The 21,887-nt window shown below is 50.3% G+C and overlaps 1 protein-coding gene across 5 annotated transcripts in view; it reads right to left on the reverse strand.

The window, feature by feature from the left end:
* The window catches only part of WDFY3 (WD repeat and FYVE domain containing 3), a 2,538,776-nt gene that overhangs the window by 369,846 nt on the left and 2,147,043 nt on the right, over window positions 1-21,887 (reverse strand). For all 5 annotated transcript variants that reach the window (XM_069630405.1, XM_069630406.1, XM_069630403.1 and 2 more), the window contains 2 exons: window positions 10,680-10,786; window positions 6,654-6,807 (listed from right to left, as the gene is read on the reverse strand). In XM_069630405.1, the coding sequence (XP_069486506.1) occupies window positions 6,654-6,807; window positions 10,680-10,786 (261 nt within the window). The remainder of the gene's footprint in view (window positions 1-6,653; window positions 6,808-10,679; window positions 10,787-21,887) is intronic.

The raw sequence follows: 21,887 nt of genomic DNA on the forward strand, positions 1-21,887 counted from the left end.
TTGGTTGCTGACATCCCTAGATATTGTACAGAATTAGTTGTGAGGGCAAGTATAGGTTTTGGACACAGACAGATTCTTCGGTTGGACTCTTTGATTCAGACTTTCCTTACTTTAGGTAGGAAAATCCTACGTTAGCATCAGGTGTGGTAGGCCTTTTTCATCCAGACGAACAAGTTACTTTCTTACCTGGTAACGTTCTTTCGATGGGATGGTCCGACGACGTATTCCATATCTATGACATGTAATCACCACAGCTGTGCTGCTTCGGAAACTTTTTTCGGCGTCTGCGTCCTGCGTCGATGACGTCGATGCGCCGTCGTCGAGGACCTCCTCCGACGTCCGACGTCATCCGATGTGATAAGTAGGATGCACGACGCCCGTAGCCTCAGTTGTAGTTTTTTCCCCCAGAACGTGTGACATTAGTCAACTGCCAGTCAGACACAAAGCCTTGCGGAACGTAAGCTGCAATCGCAAAAGAAATTCTGCAGCGGGGAAGGCAGGGCGGGAGCGATATAGAATACGTCGTAGGACCATCCCATCGAAAGAACGTTACCAGGTAAGAAAGTAACTTGTTCTTCGAGGGGATTGGGTCCTCCGACGTATTCCATATCTATGACAGACTCCCAAAGCAGTACCAGAGCAAGGAGGAGGGAAAGAATTTAGAATCAAATTTTAGAATAGCCAATCAAATAGCAGAGCAAAGGACCGCCTTGCCAAAGGCCAGATCCTGTCCTCGGATGAAATCGAGGGAATAGTGACGTACAAATGTATGTACAGAAGCCCAGGTGGCTGCATCACAGATGTTGCGAATAGGAACACCCCTCTGCAGGGCAGTAGATGCAGCCATACCCCTGGTAGAATGGGCCCGCAAGCCAGCCGGTGGGTCCTTACCCGCCAAGCGGTAACACTCCGAGATGGCCAAAATAATCCAGCGAGACAAAGTCTGTTTCATCACAGCTTGCCCCAAACGCTTTCCAGCGTAACCAATAAAGAGTTGATCGTCCACTCTGACCCGGGACATGCGTGAAACATAAAAGCTTAAAGCTCTCCTAGGATCAAGCCTATGGAGCCTCTCCTCTTCCTTACCAGGATGCGGAGGAGGATAGAATGCCGGAAGAACAACCTTCTGGGCCAAATGAAATTCCGTCACTACCTTCGGAAGAAAACAAGGACGAACTCTAAGGACAACCCTGTCCTTGTGAAATACAGTGAAGGGTGGCTTAACTGAAAGTGCCTGTAACTCACTCACTCTGCGAGCGGAAGTAACCGCAACTAAAAACACAGTTTTCAGAGTTAACAGCCTCAAAGGGCAAGAATGTAAAGGCTCAAACGGAGCACCCATAAGAAACTTAAGAACAAGGTTTAAATCCCAACCGGGCACCAGGAAAGGTGACGGAGGGAACACATTAGTGAGCCCTTTCAGAAACTGTGAAATTAAAGGGATTTTAAAGTAAGAACACTCTTCAGACGAGCGCTTAAAGATGGACAGCGCTGCCAGGTAACCTTTAATGGTACCCACTTGCAAGCCCCTGTGGGCCAAAGAAAGCAAAAAGGACAGAACCATGGGGATGTCACATGCAAAAGGATCCACATTCTGAACTCTGCACCAGTCGCAGAACTTACGCCAACGGCAACGGTACAGAGACTTTGTTGCTGGCCTTCGGGCCGAAAGCAACACCTCATTCACGTCTTCAGGGAGGTCCCAATCCTTATACCTCAACCTTTCAGAAGCCAAGCGTGAAGGTTGAGGGATCCGACCTCTGGATGGAGAACCTGACACCCCCTCCCGTGAGAGCAGATCGTCTCGGTAGGGAAGACGACGTGGAGGGCAGATGGACAAGTCGAGAAGGTCCGGGTACCACGTCCTCCGAGCCCACGCCGGAGCAATGAGGATCATCCGGGAACCGAACTTCCGTAACCTCCGCAGCACTTGCGGGATGACGGGGACTGGAGGAAACGCGTACAGCAGCGGGAATGACCACTCCACCACGAACGCGTCTCCTAAGGCTCCTTTTGGAGGAAATTCCCGCGAGCAAAACCTTTCGCACTTCCGGTTGACACTGGAGGCGAAGAGATCCACTTGAGGGGTCCCCCAAAAAACGAAGATCTCCAGGAGAATCTCCTGAGCCAACTCCCACTCGTGAGAGATCGCGCTCTGCCTGCTCAGAGCGTCCGCCGTCACGTTTTCGTCTCCGGCCAGATGAACTGCCGAGATCGAATCTTCCTGCTGGATGGCCCAGAACTCGAGCTGCATCGCCTCCCTGCACAGAGGAAGTGACCCTGCCCCCCCCTTTTTGTCGAGGTAGTGCATGGCCACTGTGTTGTCCGTCAGGATCAGGACACTCTTTCCTCGCACAGTCGGCAGAAAAGCCTTCAGGACTAGCCTGTCGGCCCTCAGCTCCAACCGATTGATATGGAGTCTGGACTCCGACGGAGACTAACGACCGCTGACTGTCAGCCCGTTGGCATGAGCTCCTCATCCCGTGAGGGATGCATCCGTCACGATCGTCACCTTCGGCCAGGGAAGCCAAAATGGAGCCCCCTTCATCAAGTTGCCTTCGACGGCCCACCACAGAAGGTCCCGGGCGACCGAGGGCGGCACCTGAACCGGGTCCGACATCCTGCCGGAGGACTGCGACCATTGCGTCTTGAGTGCCCACTGCAAAGATCTCATCCGCAGGCGAGCCTCTGGCACCAGAAGAATGCAGGATGCCATGAGGCCGAGCAACCTCAAGAACTCGAACGCTGGGAGCGTCTGGGCATGCTGAAACTTGAGCACCATCTGCTGAATGTGAAGAGCCCTCACCTGGGGAGGAAAACACTGCCCCAGCGAAGTGTCGAGCACTGCTCCGATGTACTGGAGCCGCTGCGTTGGCGTCAAATGGGACTTCTTTAAATTGAGGGAGAAGCCCAGCCTGTGAAGGGAGTGGCAGGCGACGGACAGATGATCCAGGACTTGCTCGGGAGAGCTCCCACTGATCAACCAATCGTCCAGGTCGGGGTAGACGTGAATCCCCCCTTGCCTGAGATGCGCTGCCACCACCACCATGAGCCTGGTGAAAACCCTTCGGGGCGGAGGTCAATTCGAACGGCAGGACCCGAAACTGAAAGTGCGAGTCACCAAACGCGAACCTCAGGTACTTCTTGTGCTTGGGATGGATCGGCACATGGAAGTAAGCATCCTTGAGGTCGAGTGACACCAACCAGTCCTGAAGCTGAAGGGCCTGGAGGACTTGAGAGAGAGTAACCATCTTGAACTTGTCCTTCCTGAGGAGTTTGTTCAAACCGTGCAAGTCCATGATGGGTCTCAATCCCCCGTCTTTCTTCGAAATCAAAAAATAAGGGGAATACCATCCCTTGTTCCTCTCCGCTACAGGCACCAGTTCTATGGCGCCTTTTTCCAGCAGGGCTTGAATTTCCTGCGCAAGGAGCGGATCCGGACTCTGCAAAGAGAGGTTCCCCGGTGGATTGTCGTGAGGCCTGTGCCGAAAGGAAAGACAGTAGCCGTGGGTTATGATCTCCAGAACCCACACATCTGAAGTAATGGCATGCCACTCTACAAGATGCTGCGCCAGCCTTCCCCCAACCGGCGAACCATGGGGCATGGCCTCATGACTGAGTGGTAGCGGCTGTGGCGTTACCTGAGGGCAAAGAGGCAACTGCTTTGGCCTCTTTGACTGCCAGCTCCTCTCGCTTTACTGAAGGACGAGTAATAGCGAAAGGAACCACCCCTCCATTGCTGTCCCCTAGGACGAAAAGGCGGAGGTTGGCGAACTGCAGCGCCCAACGACTTCGCTGCAGCTTTTGAGGTCTGCAACCTCTCAAGGCTCTTGTCAGCCTTGCTGCCAAAAAGGTGCTCACCGTCAAAGGGCATGTTGAGGAGCCGGGACTGCACATCAGGAGCAAACCCTGACTTCCGCAATCACGCAAACCTGCGTATCACGGTGCTCGCCGCCATGGACCTGCTGACGCATTCAGCCAAGTCCAAACCCGACTGAACGGACTCACACATGGCATCCTTACCATCCTGGACCATAGCAAGGAAACCATCCCGTTCGTCCCCTTCGGGAATATGTTCAGCCGCTAACGCAACACAGTTCCACAGAGTGTGTGTGAAACGAGACAAGGCACAAATGGAGTTGGCTGCCTGAAGCGTCATACCACCAGAAGAAAACACTTTCTTCGCCCAGCCATCAAAACGTTTGTCGTCCCTATCAGGAGGGATGGTAGGGTGGCCGCCTGCACCACCAGACTCTCCGGAGTGGGGTGCCTGGTCAAGTAGCAGGGGTCGCTACTGGCTGGACGGTATTTTCGCGTCAAGGACCTGCCCACCGCCGGGAGACTCTCCGGAGCAGTCCAAGCCGCCGCCACCCTTCTCTGTAAAGCCATATGGAACGGCAGTACCGGGTCAGTTGGGGGACCAACATCAAGGATGTCCGTGAGATCATCCTGCACAAACTCCCTTGGGGGAGCAGACCATCCCAAGTACTCAGAAACCCTAGCCATAAGGCGCCAGTACGAGGAATCGGCATGAGAGCCAGGCTCAGGCCTACAAAACTCCACCTCCGGAGAGGTGTCCAGTCCACTGGCATCATGCAGTGACTGCCTCAAATCGTCAAACTGACTATGGCCCGAGACAATTTCATCTGGAACCTGACTAGGAACCAGGCCATCAGAATCCTCATCCGCCTCAGAAATATATTCCAGGTGGCGAAAAGAAGGCACCCGAGAGTGCTTGCTCTTAACCAGAGCCTTCCTAGGGGGTTCCCCCGTGCCACGGGGTACCTCCGACACGAAAGGTGTCGATGGCGTCGAGCGAATCGGCGCCAAGAGAACAGGCATCGGCGCCGAGAGGATCGGCGTCGAGTAAATCGGCGTCGATGTCAGATGCAGCGCCACCAGCATCGGCGGCGTCGACACAGCCCTCGAAGCCGGAGCCCCGAGCGTGTCCTTCGACGACCTGAGCGTCAACGGAGCCGGAGCCTCGAGAAAGCCTGTCGACGCCCTCGACGCCTCAGACGTCGATGTCTTCCTCGAAGACCTCAAAGGTGCACATGGTCTCGAACGCGTCGAGGACCGGGACCTGGAACGGGTACGTCGAGAACAAGTCTCCTTGTCCGAACGGGACCTCTCCCGTGACTCGTGCCGACCACTCTTGTGAGCGGTGTCTCTCGACCTCTCACGACCGACCCCACTCGGGGGCGCGGACGGCTTAGTACCCTGCGACTCGAGAATCGCCAGCATTTTCTTCCCGAAGGAAGCCCATTCCTCCGGCGTCGCACGGCTGGTGGGGTAAGCGACGTGCCGGGCAGAGTCCTCCGAAGAGGACCTGGAAGACGACCGGTGTCGGCGCTTCCGAGAATGCCTCGAAGAGTCTGAGGAGTGAAGAGACCGACTCCTAGAAGGAGACCCACGAGACCTCCGACGACGCAGAGAGTCACCTCTCGAATCATCCGTCGAAAGCCCCGCAGACTTCGACTTCCGGGGCTTGGACACCCGACCTACCGACAACTTCTTCTTACGTTCGCGTAAGGCTTTGGACGTGAGCGACTGGCAGTAAATACAGTCATCCGTGTCGTGGGCCTCCCCGAGGCACCAGAGGCAGGCGTCGTGCGAGTCTGTCACCGACATCTTGGACCCACACTCCCCGCACTTCTTGAAGCCCGGACGCGGGGTCAAAGACGAAGTAGAAGACATCTTCACACAATAGGATTTTCACAAAAACAAACAGGTTCGAAGAACCGAGAAGAACAGAACTCCAAAGAGTCGAGGCGTTTAACCGAGATTCACGAAGCAACACGTTCGCAGAAAAAACGGAACTGAGGCTACGGCGTTGTGCGTCCTACTTATCACATCGGATGATGTCGGAGGAGGTCCTCGACGACGGCGCATCAACGTCATCGACGCATGACGCAGAAAAAAGTTTTCGAAGCAGCACAGCTGTGGTGATTACATGTCATAGATATGGAATACGTCGGAGGACCCAATCCCCTCAAAATTTAAGTTAATAAAAGTATTTATTTTGAATCTGTTGTCTGTGTCCTTCTTCATGATGCCTTCACAGCTGTAAAATCTGAAGATGGACACCAGGGGTGGAGCTTAGGACGACACGTGTCATTGTCTGGGGGCAGTATGCCCTACAGGAAACTTATGGGCTATAGAGGTGAGGAGCAGTTTTAGCTTAAAGATAAACTGCTTTCTTTTTTTACAGAGGATTCCCAGCCTGATGACTGGCAACATTCATGGGCATTTGTGTCCCCATGCAAGACACCATGCTGGAGAATGCATACTATTTAGGATTTTTTATTGTTTTACATGCATAACTAATTATTGCTATGCTTTTGTGTAAACTGTACCATTTCAAGTTTTGCTCTGAGGATTTGATAGAACTTTTGGATCCAACTTAAGAGGATAGCGTGAAATGCAGAACTACAATCACAGGAGTGTTCAATAAGATTTTAAACAACAGTACAGCTTCTTTCCCTTTCAGAATGGCACATTCAGACACGCGGCACGCTGCCTCAGAGAAAAAAGCAGAAGTGTTTAGCCTTTCTTGTAAAGTCCGACAAGAACGCTACCACAGTGCTTTTGTTCATGTATATCTCACAATATGATGAAATACAACATTTTCTAGGGTTAACATCTGAGCCTACCTAGATCAAAGTTGTTTGAGTTCAGAACAAACTCGGGGAGGTAGAAGAATTCTGGGATGAGTTCCTTCACATCAGCCATGTTGTGCCTGGAAGCCGAATACCAGGCGTCTCGTACACTGTGAAACATCCGGTCGGCAAGGTCAAAGTGGCCACCCTGGAAAACAAAAATGTATTGCATAATCTTTAAATGACACACAGTGCATTGACACTTTCAATCTACACTTAGATTGGTTTCCATTTTGACAAATGCACAGTTCTAGCACTATACCATACAAACTAAACTCATATCTTGAATCGCTAAGCACTTAGCAAAATAAACATTCAAATATTAAAATTCTTCCTGAGCTTCGTCTAAAATGCATCTGCCTTTTATGTGAGGAAGGGAAAGGGCAGCCGGGTTTGCATAGTTTTAGTTAATTGCTGCCTGACTCTGCCTGACCCTTGTGTGGGGGACACGTCAGGTAAACGGCTCTGGTGTAAGTCAGTTGTCTTTCACAGTGTAAGAAAGTGTTCATGTTGGAAAAGGGGGCGGGGGAGTAGAACATTTGAATATCCTGCGGGGTAGGATGAGGAAAAGTTGTTATAGGGAAGTGTGAGAAACCTGAGGTGTCTCCCTAGATAGTCCCCAGGGATCTGTCCTCCAGGTGGCCAGGACACGGCCATCGCTATTAGATCCAGTTCCTGGGGGTGGACCAGTGAGGGAGGATCACCTGAATGGGGATGTCGTCGGGGAGTGAGACGCGGTATCCCCCTTCTTTCAACACCTTGTCCCCATCCTACCATGTAGGACATTCAAAACCACTGCCCCCCCCCCTTTTCCGACACTGACACTTTCACACGACACACTAGAGAACGGACTAACACCAGAGCCATTTACCTGACATTTCCCGATACAAGGATCAGGCAAAGTAAGGCAATTGATCAGAATCACACACACCTGGTGACCTTTCCCTTTCCCACAGGGATAAAAGGCAGAGACGTCTTTATGGGAGGGCAAAAGGGGGGGCCCCATGGAGCTGCCTGAGCTAAAGAAGTCTGTTTCAATTGTTCATTAACTTAAATAGCACGTTAGGATATTTTATGGCATGCTGCTGAGGTTCTAAACCTAAGGCCTACCTGTTGCCAAATACATTCTCCTCTGATCAATTCATCCTGTAATGATTTGTGTTCACTGTGATATACATAGTGTGGGCATTCACTACGGCTCATTTTGATTGCAGTGAGGCAGCATATGAAATTTGGGGTTGTGATCGGTTCAGTGGCGGGGGGCCCCAAAGAGGTCTGTGCCCGGGGCTCCAAAAGTGCTTAAGATGGCCCTGATAAAAGGTGGAGCAAGTGAGCAGAGTACGAGCATGGCAGACAGCACGATGGAACAACTAACCAGGCACAGCAGTTCAAGAGAAGAAGAAAGGCAGCGGCAATCGAGAGGATGGCGAGGAGAGAAGTGACCTTGCCCTTTTCGTCCCAGGCCCACGTTTGTGAAAGAGGACATAAGACCGCAAACAATAGAACAATTGCCTTCCAGCAGATGTAAACGGTATGCAGGGCAATCCTACGCAGATGAGCAGGAGCAAGGGAAGCTCCTGCGACCATGGTACTGGCCTTGACTCCAGGGAAGCCAAAAGCCAAGCAGGTCATCAAAGCCGGTGAGTCGAGGGGAGATCTGATAAGAGCCGGGCTGTGTTGAGTGAGAATCGCAAAGTGGCAAGTTTGAACCAAGTTCAATTAACTGTGAAAAGTGTTAAGGGGAGACCAGCTGCAGAGGAAAACCGGCACCATGTGGGTGCTATCTCGAGAGACTCTGGTCAATCCCCATCTGAGCGAAAATACAAATACCAGAAGGCCGTAGGATAGCCGCCAAAAGTGGTCAGAGTGGTCAGACGGGAGGTCTAGTAAAATCCCTGTGCAATCGAAAGACTTTGAGCTACAAATTGAGCCAAAGCATGCAAGTGAAGTAAATCCCGCATTGAGCGAAAGGAAGGCACATGAATCCTGCAACACTTAAAAGTAAAGTGAATATGAAGTTAGCAAGAGTGAACCCGACCGAGGAATGCTGATGAAGAGGGGTCAGGTCTAAAGTACCAAGGAACAGTGTGTTGACTAGAGTGAACCCGGCCGAGGGGTGTCCACTGGTACTGTTTAAAAAGACATTAAGATTTGTGAATGAAGGAAGAGCCATAGTGAACCCAGAGATGGGAGGCTGAAAGTAAAGAAGGGTCAGCGCCCAGAAGAGGAGAACCCAAGGGTGAAAATTCCTCACCCAAAGTGAAACTAGGAAACAAACGTTCATTTTGTTGAAGGAAGCTTTGTTTTGTTGTTGAATACATCAGGCCCTCGAAGGCAAGAGACTTTCAAGGGAAACGAGAATTAGCCATTGACGGTCCTGATAACTGCAAGTGGAACTGTCGACTCATGCTGGGGAAAGGTCAAGTGTGTGCTGTGCTCCAAGATCCCATTTTATCACATGTTCAAAACGTGGGGAAGGGAGATCCAAGCTATTGCATCCTGACATATTATTTGAGAACATGTCTTTCTTTTCTTGAAAACCACCCCACACCTTTTTTTGTGTTATTTGTAAGGTTTGGCAATAGGTTTCTTAGTATAGGATATTTTTATTTGACACAGCGCCACTAGGACTGCCTCATTTTTCATTTGATGGTCTGCGCTTGCTCCCATCTTAGATTTAGGTTTAGCATAGGTGTTTTTCCAACCTGCATACCACATTTATTGTTCAATAAACACCCTTGAACTGTGATCATTTGTGCCTGTCTTACTTGTTGCCACCATGAGTTCCTCACTGAAGGGGGTACGGCAGCTCATCCGTCGGTGTCCCACTTCCCCTCCCTGAGGACCCCCCAACCAGGTGACCCTCCTGCACCGGTGCACCCCATGGGTGCCAGTGTTACTTCTAGGATACTGCTGTGCCTTGGAGAGAAACCACATTCATTGGGCTCCGTCGGTTGAAGGCGATTTATGTGGTGCGTGTTTCTTCACATGGTCTGTGCAGGGACAGGACTGAAAGACTTCCAGAGAGAAGATGAATGGTGACCGGGATCCCAAGCTCAAAGGAAGGCATTGCTGGTATTTGGTTGCCTCTTGTTGGTAAAAAATCTACATATACATAGATGCCGGATAGAGCTACATCTTCAGAACACAAATCGAAAAGCACAATGACCAGCAGAGCTCCTTCCAGATTAATCTATGGCTTTGACAGGGCACTGCTGAAGCCTGTCACTGAATATAGAAAATTGTAGCCTGGGTGGCTAACTCTCAACCCAAACACGTGGTTGCCTTCTATCGAACTGTGGACGGCAACCGAGTCATTGAGGGGCTTCCACAGTCAACATTTGCAGTCTTCTTCATAGGCTCACTGCAAGGTATGGTTTCCAGTTTGAATGCTAGGCACTGTTCACAAAAATGTCATATGCGGTTCTGGTAGCCGCAGTTTTGCTCTGTGATGCATGTGCCAGCCGGGCCATATATGGCAACATTCATATCATACTCAATATGAGGAATAATATCTGGTTGTTGGACTTTAACCTGGATTTACATAAAGGTGCCTGGTAAAAGCACCCCCAAGGTTCAAAGGCTGTACCATAATAGAAGTATATAGTGAAGCCCACAAAGCTAGCTGTGAGGTGACACAAAAGGTAAGAGGCTATGTTATGAACACCCTTCATAAGTAACTTAGTGCATTTAAAGTGTAAAGTCAGTATTCATGTCTCTGATGAGGCCTCAGATATGAACTCAGAGAAGAATGGGTAAAGCAGGTAGGGGAAATAGAAAATGCAAGGTCCTTGCATCAGAGAGGGAGGATGGTTATTTTGGTCCCAGAAACAAAAATTCCAGAAATCGCACTTGCCCCGATACGCTGCTGAAGGGCATGATGGTATGTTGAAAATCTAATAATCAGTTATGTAAGCCAGAAACAGTACAGGTACAATCAGAGCTCACGTGTTTTCAGAACAATTTTAAAGTAACAATGTGGGAACATGCACTGAATGAAAACTCTCAGTAAGCACTGACCTGCAGCCTCAAGAAGATCTGTGTGAAAGGCTCCATGCGAACAAGATAAGAGGCCACTATCATTGCCGATGAATAATGGGTGCCGTAATGATAGGCTGGGGTTTCTCCTGTGAAAGAAAAGTCACCATTAATCACTTGCAGCTAGATGACAATAATGTTAATCAAAATGTATGGATGTGAAAGACTATTGATAATTATATTACTGAAGTTACCTCAAATGTTCGTGAGCATGCTACCTCCATTTTCAACATTACTATGTTGGCTGTGACTTTGAAGTGAGTGATCTGACCACAGCTACCAACCCCATGACACCCTTCAGTCAAAACCACTCTGGGTCCAACTCACAGATGTATTAAATCCGTCCACTGACTAAAAACCTTTAAAAACACAAATGTTACATAAAATGGTCAGATGATGAATATGACCAGCTAAGTCGGCGCGCTCCCGTTCATGTCCCCCATAATGGTATTTTGTATGTCATTTTGAAACCCTTCTTTTACAATATGTATGTGCTCATGGGCTTTCTAACGGAAACGCGTTGAGTTAAGCTGGTCATGACTTCCACATCTGCTGAATTTCAAGGGTTTTGTTGCATTAAATCTGCGCAACTTAACTGCACCTTAACTAAGGTTTTTTCTGTGAATTTCAAGGGGTTTCTTATACCATAGTATTTGTTTTTTTAATGGGCCATGCCTTTCGTCCATGTCCACTGTACATGCTACCCCTATATGTTTCCTTTGGACCCACTAGGTGGCCATGGCTATGTCTTTCGGGCCCACTAGCAAGGGACTCAGCCATGCCCACTATATATTTTAAGCCACTATCTGGCCACTAGCCATGCCCTTCGGCCGTGCCCACTGTACATGTTCCCCCGATATGTTTCTTTTGTACCCACCAGATCTTTCGGGCACACTAGCCAGGCTTTTGGCCCTGGCCAGTGAGCACGACCTTTGGCCAGGCCCATTATATATTTTAAAACACTACCTTTCTTTCTTTCTCAATAGCCATGGCCTTCACCCATGGCCATTGTCCCTGGCCTTTGGCCGTGGCCCCTTTACATGTTATCCCAATAGGTGTCTTCCGGTCCCATTAGCTATGGCCTTCAGCCATGGCCACTGCCCATGGCCTTCAACCGTGACCACTCTATATATTGCTCCAATAGGTTTCCTAAACGGGCCCACTAGCCATGGCCTTCAGCTGTGGCCACACCACTAGGTTTCTTTTGGGCACACTAGCCATGGCCTTTGGCCGTGGGCACTTTCCATATTGCACCCTTTTGTTCTGTTAGGGCAAATTTCTCTAACGGCTAATTTAGCTCTGTTTGTGGACCCCCCCCCAATTTTGTTGCTTTTGTTGCAGCATCCTGTCCTAACATTTTCCAATGGAGCACAGCCTTCAGCTGCACTCCACTGGGCTTTCGCTCATTGTTATGGGGAAACCGACACGTCTTTCAGGCTGTCAGTACTCTGAAACTTTGTTTCTCTTAGTCTTTCAACTTTGTTGCCTCTTTCGGTAACATTTTATCATTGCACAAAGTACATTACTATACTGCGCAATAGGGTACTTTGTTTTCGGGCCCTAGTCATTCACTAGTGAATTTTTAGTGACTGGACAATGTGCTTAGGAGAAGAGAGGACTGCTGGCAGCAGAAGCTTTTTCATATACTTTTACGACTTTTTACAGAGCCATACCACTCCTAGAACGTTTGGCTCATGACTGTGGCTAGAGTCTGTCATGGCCGTGCCATGAGATGTTTTGTCTACTGCTTTGGGCATTTTGTCCGTTGGCCTTCCCCCTGATCTTTGTGCCCGGGGAATTCCTTATTTGGGCATGCAGTTGTCTGTGAAAGCCATGTCTTTCGCGGGCTACTGCAGGTCACATGTGTGGGCCCAGGAAGTGGGCTGGGACTGTCTGGTCCCAATCCACACTACTGGTGCCAGGATGTCTGGTGTGCACGAGGATACGAGAGCCGCAGTGATACCTGATTGGACCACTGCTGGGTTGCATAAGTAGGGCAGATCTCCTCATTGACCAGCTGGGTACGAACACTCGTCCGACTTGTGGAGATGAGGAGGGGTCCTGAATGCAGACCTGCAGATCAGCAATAGGTCTGAATCAACCTATACACAGAATCAAGTATCCAGAAGAGCCGAGCAGACCCAAGCACTATCCAGAACCGTGCAGAAGAAGGTTGGCACCCTGAGCCCGCTGTTGTCCTAGTAGAGCCCTGCTTTGCGCCCGATTTCCGAAGACCTACAAAGGTGCTTCAACTCCTTGGAGTGGTTGGACCAATCACTCTAGACTCCTCCTGGTTGCCCTGCAAAAGGTCCTATTCGGAAGTCTTCCTCAGCCATCCAGTGGACTGTCCAGCTCGAACCTTGGCACCCGTGCAGGAGAGTTGTCTTGTCGAGTTTTGCCTCAAACCTTTGAGGAATACTAGCTTGCACTGCAAAGCACATTTTTGCCACATTTCATAATCCCAGCTACTTTGGGCTGCGAGAGAGAAGCGTGTGTCGGACCTCGAGAGTTGGGTGCCCCTGCGTCACTGTGCAAGAGTGGTGGTCGCTGAAAGTGCTTTTGATGCATTTCTTCAAGTGCCCAGAGACCAGCTGCATCAGTGTTTTCTTTGTCCTGCAACCAAGACGAGAGCCCCTGGTGTAAAAACCAGACCCTCATCTGCACCTCTAGCGCCTGTGTATGTTGAAGCCAAATCAAGGGCAGGGAATCGTACCTCTAGAGACCATCTCCGGAGCTGTCAAGTTTTGACCCGAACCGAGCTAAGCGCGGTGAGTACTGAAACCACTTACCGGTGGCCCCTAGTTCATCCATTGTATTTTTACACATAGAGTATCCCTTGTGGTCCTCTCTTTGGCGTGGGTAGTTGGTAATAGCTTTTTTCATTGCAGTAGATACTCCCGTTACTCTTGGAACCCGTTTTCACACTTCAGAATCCTTCCTCTAACTTTGCCACTACTTAGATGTTGTACTTTGTGACTTTACACACGGCGAGCGCTTTTACGCACGCATCAAACATTGAGCTCAAGGCTCCATTCATCGTAAGGCTGGACTTATAAAGTTAGGGTTATCCATCACTGAAGATTGTTGATGTTATAAAGTTTGCCTGCCCTTTTCCCTTACAGGTTTTAGCGACATTGCGCACTTTACCGCATTGACCAAAGTGACTGTATATATTTTACAAAGGGTGTTGTTTTTACTGTGCATTTCATTCTTCACTGGTGTTTATTATTGGGCCTAAATTATAAATCACTCACCGTAGTGACTAACGTACTCCTAGTCCATAGTCCCCTTTCCTCCATACTGTATGGGGGTCCCTCGCTAAGGACGGGAGACAGAACCTTTTTCACCAGAAAAAGCATGTAGTCCCCTGACTTAGCCCACTGGTGCCACTCCTCAGTCCCCTTAGACGAGTCGTCAATATTACCATTGCCTAATGACAACAGTTTTATTAAGGGGGAGCATGGTGGGACGTATGGAGGAAAGGGGACTATGGACTAGGAGTGTGTTAGTCACTTATAATTACTCCTACGTCCGGTTCCCTTGCCTCCATACTGTATGGGCGATTACAACTGAATGTAGCCCCAGGCTGGAGTGGTGACCCTCCTAAGAAAACAAGTTCTTTAACACTGCCTGACCAAATGCCACGTCCGACCTGGGGCTGGTATCCAAGCAGTAGTGCTTGCAGAAGGCCGAAGGTGTAGCCCATGTAGCCGCCTTGCTGATGACCTGCCACGGAAAGTGCCTCTGGAAAGCCACCGCTGTGGCCTTGGCTCTGATGGCGTGAGCAAAAGCCTCTTTGATGGCCCTAACCATCCATCTTGCTATGGAGGCCTTGGAAGCTTGATAGCCTGGCCTTGATCCACAGAAGGTGACGAAGAGAGCATCTGATTTGCGGAAGCTCTTGGTTCTAGGTAAAATATTAGAGCACGCCTGACATCTAGACAGTGCAGTACCCTCTGAGCCGCGTCCTTAGGGTCCGCGAAGAAATTATGCAGCACTATCTCCTCATTCAGGTGAAACTATGAGAGACTACCTTAGGTAAGAATGCGGGGCGAGTTCTAAGCACTGCCTTGCCTTTATGAAAAGTAGTATAGGGCTCTGAAGCCACCAGTGCCTGGATTTCACTGACCCTGTGTGCAGATGTAAGACCCACCAAGAGGGCTGACTTAATGGTGACAAGCCTGATGTCCGCGGACACCACTGACTCAAATGGTTTATGCGGCAAGGCGCCAAAGACTACATTGAGGCCCTACATGGGGTGTGGCTTCTTCAAAGGTGGGTAGAGCATTTATTTATTTATTTATTTATTTATTCATATTGTTAAAGCGCACATCAGCCCAAAGGCATCGTGGCGCTGTTACAGATAATCTTGCTGGTTACAGAGGGAGGAAAGCATGTTATTTACATAGATTCTGCATTTAGTTACAATTTGGTTTTAAACTTAGTTGTTACATGGAGTTTGCATTTAGTTTCAACTTAGAGTAAATAAATATATTGCGCTAGCGGAGTGGCTGGGGTGTAAGGATGTGGAAGGCTGGAGGCGAGTGTTGTGTGAGGCTATGTGAACAACATGGTTTTAAGGGATTTGCAAAAGGAATATAGTGAGGGTTCTGCTCAGAGCGTGTTAGGTAAAGCATTCCAGAGTTTGGGCGCCAAGTAGGGGAAGCCTATGCCACCAGCGTAAGCTCTTTTTATGGGGGGTACACAGAGTTGGTTATCGTGCTGGCTTCTTTTAGGGTGGTCAGAGGTGTTCTTACTTATTGTTTCTGATAGGTATGACAGTGTAGAGAGATTGATACATTTGTGTGTAAGGGTGAGGATTGAGTGTGAGGCCCGCCAAATGTCTTAACTATTGTGTTGGAGGATGAAAAGACCTCCTCCTCCGAGTTCCGATGGGCTCCGAAGGACGACAGATAGGTGCAGCATGTGTCTACTTGCACCCCCGAGTGTGCGAGTTGTGCTGAGTACGATAGCACATCTTCCAATGTGCAAGACAGCGGATCGACTTCCTTTGATACCGCCCAGTGACAAAACATAGTCCATTTACTCTTGTACTGGCTCCTAGTAGCATCACTCCTAGCGCCCTGTATGATGTCTAGGTTAGCCTGCGACAGATGGAGATGCTTTAATGTGACCTGCTCAGGAACCATGCTGCGAGGGCTAACCTCTGGGGTGCGGGGTGAATGACCGTGCCTCCCTGATGAGATAGTAGGTGAGCTGGGACCAGCAAAAAGTGCATCGGAGGCTGATCCGACAGGCTGAACAGTTCCGAAAACCATGGCCTCACCGGCCACCAAGGAGCTATCAGAATGATACGTAGGTGCCGGGACTCCCTTTATCTTGCAGAGAACCCTGTGTACCACGGGAGTCGGAGGGAAGGCATATGCGTTCATGTTGTTCCACTGTATCTAGAACGCATCGCCCAGAGAGCCCCTGCACTGTCCCTGCCAGGATGAGAACTGAGGGCACCTCCTGTTGGCCCAAGTGGCAAACAGATCCACCCGAGGCTGACCCCATCTGTTGAAGATCTCCTGAAGGACCATTCGGAATTGTGCACACCCAGCCTGCTGAGCCTCGCCGCCTCCAGGTTGGACTCCCCCAGGAGGTCGATTGTTGCCAAGTGTATGTTGTTTACCGGAGCCCACTCCCAAATGCTGATTGCTAGAGCGCAGAGAGGAGGGGAGCTGGTCCCACTCTGCTTGTTGATGTAATACATGCTGGTGAAGCCGTCCGTTTAAATTAGGATCGACTTGCCACTAACCATCGGGAGGAAGACTTCTAGAGCCTCAACTCAAGCCAGTAGATGTGAGCTTCCTACTCTGGACAGGACCAGGCCCTGTGGACACCATGGTGGCTCCCCAACTCTCTAGGCATGAGTCTGTGGTGATGGTAACCTGCAGTGCTGGTTGCCTGAAGGGCCTGCCCAGCCGCAAGACTGGGTCCTGGTGGAGCTGAAGTGGGATGCTGACCAGTTCTGCCTGGGAACCCCTCTTACTCCAGGAGGCTGCGAAGTGCAGCTGCAAGCGTCTCATCTTGAGCCTCATGTGTGGCACTGCTAGGAGACACGCTGCCATCATGCCCAGGAGGTATTGGTACCACCATGCTGAAATCACTGCTCTGCTGAGGAAACGCCCTGTGGCTCTCTTGATGACTGTGATCTTGTCCTCCGAGGGAAAAACTCTCTCGGAGCTCGTATCCCAGAAGAGGCCCAGGAAAGTTAGATTCTGTGTAGGGTCCAGCTGTGACTTCTTAAGTATGGTGAAAAATCCCAACTCATGCAGCATATTTATGAGGGCAGAGGCTGTGTGTTGGACTGCCTCCGGAAGACCTGCCCTGATGAGACAGTCATCTAGGTATGAATAGACGTGGTGACCCTGGGCCCTGAGATGGGCTGCCAGTGCATTCATAAGTCTGGTAAACACCCTGGGAGCTGAATTGAGGCCAAAGGGTAAACCTTGTATTGGAAGTGAAAGCCCATGATCCTGAACCTCAGCAAGGACCGATGAGGCTGCCAGATCAGGATGTGTGGGTACGCAACCTTCAGATCCAGGGAGCACATCCAGTCGCCCATGCACAATGTCTCTGCTATAAGTGCTGAGGTAACCATCTTGAACTTTTGAAGAGGGAGGGAAAGGTTCAAGGTGGAAAGGTCCAACGCAACTCTCAGGCTCTTCTGGTTCTTCTATTCACATATTTTCACCATACACAAGAAGCCCAGACCCCATTGGGAGGCTGGGACTTCTTCCACTGCCTGACTCTCTACGAGCGATTGAATTTCCGCCAACAGAGTTGTTGTCCCAATCTGTGGGAGCGGAGGAGAGGAGAGAGGGGAAGGAGGGATCGCTCGGCAGTAGCCCCTGGACACTACTGAGAGGATCCAGGGGTTCGCGAACCTTGTGCAGCAGCAATGGGAGTGAAGGGCAAGCCTGCCTCCCCCGGAGACACGTGGACCCAGATAGTGTCTCATGCCTTTTTTCCACTCTGAGGTAGGTGCTGAGGAGGGGGGACTATTTTTACTGTTGCTCCCACGTACTGCACTGCCCCCTCTCCTTTGCCCCTGCACTTTCCCCTTCCCCTGCACTGGCACGATCTCAATGTCACCTGGACTACTAAGATCGTAGTCTATGTCTTCCAACTGTTCCACCCCCCTTGCCTCGTCGCGTCTTGAAACACTTGTGTATAGGCGCGTTATAAATGACATATCAAATCATACACTTCCAAGATCTTCTCTTCCTTACCCAGGAGTGCCTAGGCTGAGGTAGCCAAGGTGGATTGCAGTATGGAGCAGAGTGAGGCCGCGGTGATCACTGACGAGTGTGGCTGAGGGTGTGCCGACAGCAAGATTGGACCCCCTCCATTTACCTGTACTTGGCGACGAGGCGCCTGCTGGTAGGCTGCACCGAATGGGGTTTAAGCCATCCTTTTTTGGCCGAAGCCACAGTGTCCTTCTGCATAGGAATCCCTGTTCCAGCCACAGGGCGCAGAGTGAGGACCTCTGCCAGGACCCCTCACCTCTGGTTGTTCAACCTTGGGTTGTGGGAGTCCCAGGTATTCGGCAAGCCCTGCAAGTCGTTCATGAAATGCCTTGGCCAAAGAAGGTGTGTCGGGGTCCTCCTCCTCATCGGTGTCCACCAAAGTGTCCTGTTGGTCTGGTGCAGCTGGAGGAGTACTGGGCGCCGAGCGCTGAGGTGTACTGACCGGAGCTGAGGCTGCACGGGGGCCTGAGGAGCTGGAACCATGGGTGGAGGGCCGTGGGTGCTAGCAGCAGAACTGGAGTCAAGACTGGAGGGAGCATGTCCCTGGTCACATCCTTGAGGACGACGCCCATCTGTGGGGACCTCAAAAGTGTGAGGAACATTTTTTAAAAACCTGTCCTCACAGGCCGATGTAGCGCTTTATGGTGTGGGCGCAGGCGCAGGGCCCTGAGGCTGTCTAAGCCTGGGCACACTTTGCCTCGCTGCTTGCGGGGTGTATCTGCCCTGCAACGCTGAAGGATACGCTGTAGGCAACGTGCCTGGTGAAGACCAGTCCTACTTAGAAACTCGTTTTCCTACCTGTTCCCCGAAGGGGGATGATGTCGGATGAGCAGCCATTTTGTCTGGCGCATTCCACGTGCCTGTGTCGTGATGCTTGCCACGCTGGGCCCGGCCTCTTCCTGGAATCTTGGCAGTAGACGCGGAGGCCTACCCTGCAACTCAGGTCGCGACCGGGTAGGTGATGTGCCCTCGGCAGTGACGCCGGTAGTGCGGAGTACAGACACCCCCTCAGACATGTGTCCGGTCGTAGAGCATAGCCCCTTGGGCGAGACCCGGTAATAGAGCCTTGCGGTCCCTCAGCGACATCACCGGTAGGATCTCGCGAACCCCCGGCCTGGTGACCGGTAGCTGAAGCAGCCTTGGTACCTGTGCTGGTGCTAGGACCTGACCGGTCCCTCCCACTCGGATGTTTCCTGGGGAAGGAGTCGCCCCTGCTGGGTGTGGATGAAAACAGTGGCCCTACCCTGGGCCTTGACTTGTGTCTGATGAAGCCCTTCAAGTCCTCAGGATGCGACCTTCCGAAGAGCTCTCTCCACCGAGCTAACCTATTCTTCAGAGCGTCACACGAGGAGCAACCCTCCCACCCATGACCCGGCCCAAGGCATTGGAGGCAAAAAGCATGGGGGTCGGACATAGGGAATAGCCCCTCGCAGGCTAACACCTGCTAAAGCTGATGACGTCGACATGCGCCGGCAAGGAGCGTGGCACCAGAGGAAAGAGGTATCTGAATAAATACAGAGCATGCATCCCTGGGTATGGCTCCAAATGAGTGTTTATATGGACATGTGCAAGAAATGTTGCCGGAACAGTTACCTGAGGTGGCAAACCTTCCAGTGCTCCAGGAAAGGAAACAATTACTTCCGAACATCAGACAGAAGGCTCGAGCCAATTTAGAACAGGCAAAAGCACAATACAAAATGTATGCTTATAAGAAGACACGGCAAGCGCCTCAATATAAGGTGGGGGATAAAGTATGGCTGTCCACATGAAATTTGCCCTTAATTGGACCTCGCAAATTTGCACCCAAGTTAATTGGTCCTTATGAAATTGTGAAATGTGTATCAGAAGTAGCTATGAAATTATGATTGCCTCAAACTTTACGGATACATCCAGTATTCCATGTGTGTTTGCTTAAACCCGCAGTGCCTGGAACACATGTGCAGAGACCACCAGCTATTCAAAGGAAGGTCAGGTGGAATATGAGGTGAAGAAAATATTGGACTCAAAGAGAAGACGGCAAGGTTTGTGGTACCTGATTCAATGGGCTGGGTATGGCCTGGAAGACTGTTCCTGGGAATCCGCCACTTCAGTGAATGCTCTGCGTCTGGTAAGACTGTTTCATTTACGACATCCGGAAAAAACCAGGACCTGGGAAGGGCACTGGGAGAGAAGGTACTGACAGAATTAAGGTTTTGGGCCGGAAAAGGTGTGTAAAATGAGGTGAATGGCTAAAAAACTACATTTCCCAGTAGGCAATGGGACCTGGTGTAGTTCAGCCTGCAGGCAATTAGGGGCGGGTTTATAATCGCCAACCACCAGCGCTCCGGTGCAGTTGATTGATGTTATGGAGCACGGGTGGTGGCAGCAGCGGATGAACAGGCGGACGAGGCGTCCGAGCATTCAGTTAAGTGCTGTCTAAAAACAAACTGTGTCCATGTAATATGTTGATATGCTGGTGGCTGTGAGGGTGTGCAAAAACAAATCACGGATGTATAACCTTTCATATTAGGATACTCAAGGCATGTTGTGTTATACCTACAGGGCTGTACCGACAGGCTTAGTACATTGTCATATTTTGTACCGAAGGCTTCATACATTGCCATATTTCACTCAAGGGCTTACAGGGAAAGCTTCATGTTCCATGTATTACATTATGTTCTGTGTGTTGTGGCTTCTGCTTGCCCATTAGGGCCATGTGTCTCTGTTCATGTCATTACAGGGAATTCCCTTGTTTGTGCCATTTTCGCTTATGCCAACTGTGTAGGGGATGTGGGTTATTGGTGTTTGTGGAACTTTAGTCATGACCTCTAACCTTCGTCTGTGCAGTGCTTTGTGTGTCTTATGAATATGTAATCCTCTATGCATTCTATGTGTGACATGCATTAATATGATAGGGTTAGGGTGCTGAGTAGAAGTTATAGGATAGAGAGGCAGGATCTGGTTTTCAGGTGTAAGGCATCATAAGTTTTGCTTTGTTATATGTGCATGTTTCTTACCCCTACCTTTCCTTTCCTTTCTCATTCCATCCCCTTTCCCCAACTCCGTCTTCCTCCCCATTGGCTGCCACGTGATTTCCTGTAGCTTTTAGTATTCAGGTACCCGTGCCAACCACGGTGTGAGGGTCGATCTATTCGGCTTCTGTGGTTTGGGAGAGGGGATTGATACCCTCGTCCCTTTATGACTATTTGACACTTTGTGTGGCATGACTTGAACCCATGACCCAGCTCAAGCCTGGAGGAGCAGTAGTCACAGTTGGGCTTGGGAACACACCAACTCTCGAAGACAGTTCAAAGGTATTTATTGTTTTGGTAGTCATGGGGCTCTCTAAGGGCCGCCAATATCTCTAGACAGCCGTTTCTTCCCTAACCCAGGTGTCCCTCAAACCATGAACGAATCACTAGAGATAGGTAGTCCAAAATGTCCAAAGATCTGTCTCATCTAAGTGTTATGGCCTAAATGCAAAACACCTCATCTACCAAAGACTCCCTCAGGGAACAGTTTAGGTGGCTCCTGCTGCAAGGTTCCCAAGATGATGTAGGCTATGAATTGTAGCCTTTTAGACACTCAGGCTCCACTTGAGCTAACTCTTAACTTGCCCAACTATTCGTCTCCCTATGTCTAGCTATCACTCTCTCCTATCACCTCCCACTCTCCTCCCGCCTTCTCCCCCCATCGCCTCTCCTTGACAATTCCCCCTCGGTCTCTCCGTACTTCCTCTCTCTAGTCAGTACCACCACCCTCTTATTTTACTCCCTACTACACTCCCTCTCTCCTTTCCACTACTCTCTACTACTGCTACTCCCCCCTCCACACTAAAATTCCCCTCTCTACACTAATACTATTCCCTTATTCATACAACTACTCACTCCACCCACACTTTATCCCTCAGTCACTCTACTTTCACTTCCCAAGGCACCTTTGCTGGGTTGGGCTG

Source organism: Ambystoma mexicanum, chromosome 6q (genome assembly GCF_040938575.1).
Source record: "Ambystoma mexicanum isolate Mex_15411 chromosome 6q, UKY_AmexF1_1, whole genome shotgun sequence".
Classification (NCBI taxonomy): domain Eukaryota; kingdom Metazoa; phylum Chordata; class Amphibia; order Caudata; family Ambystomatidae; genus Ambystoma; species Ambystoma mexicanum.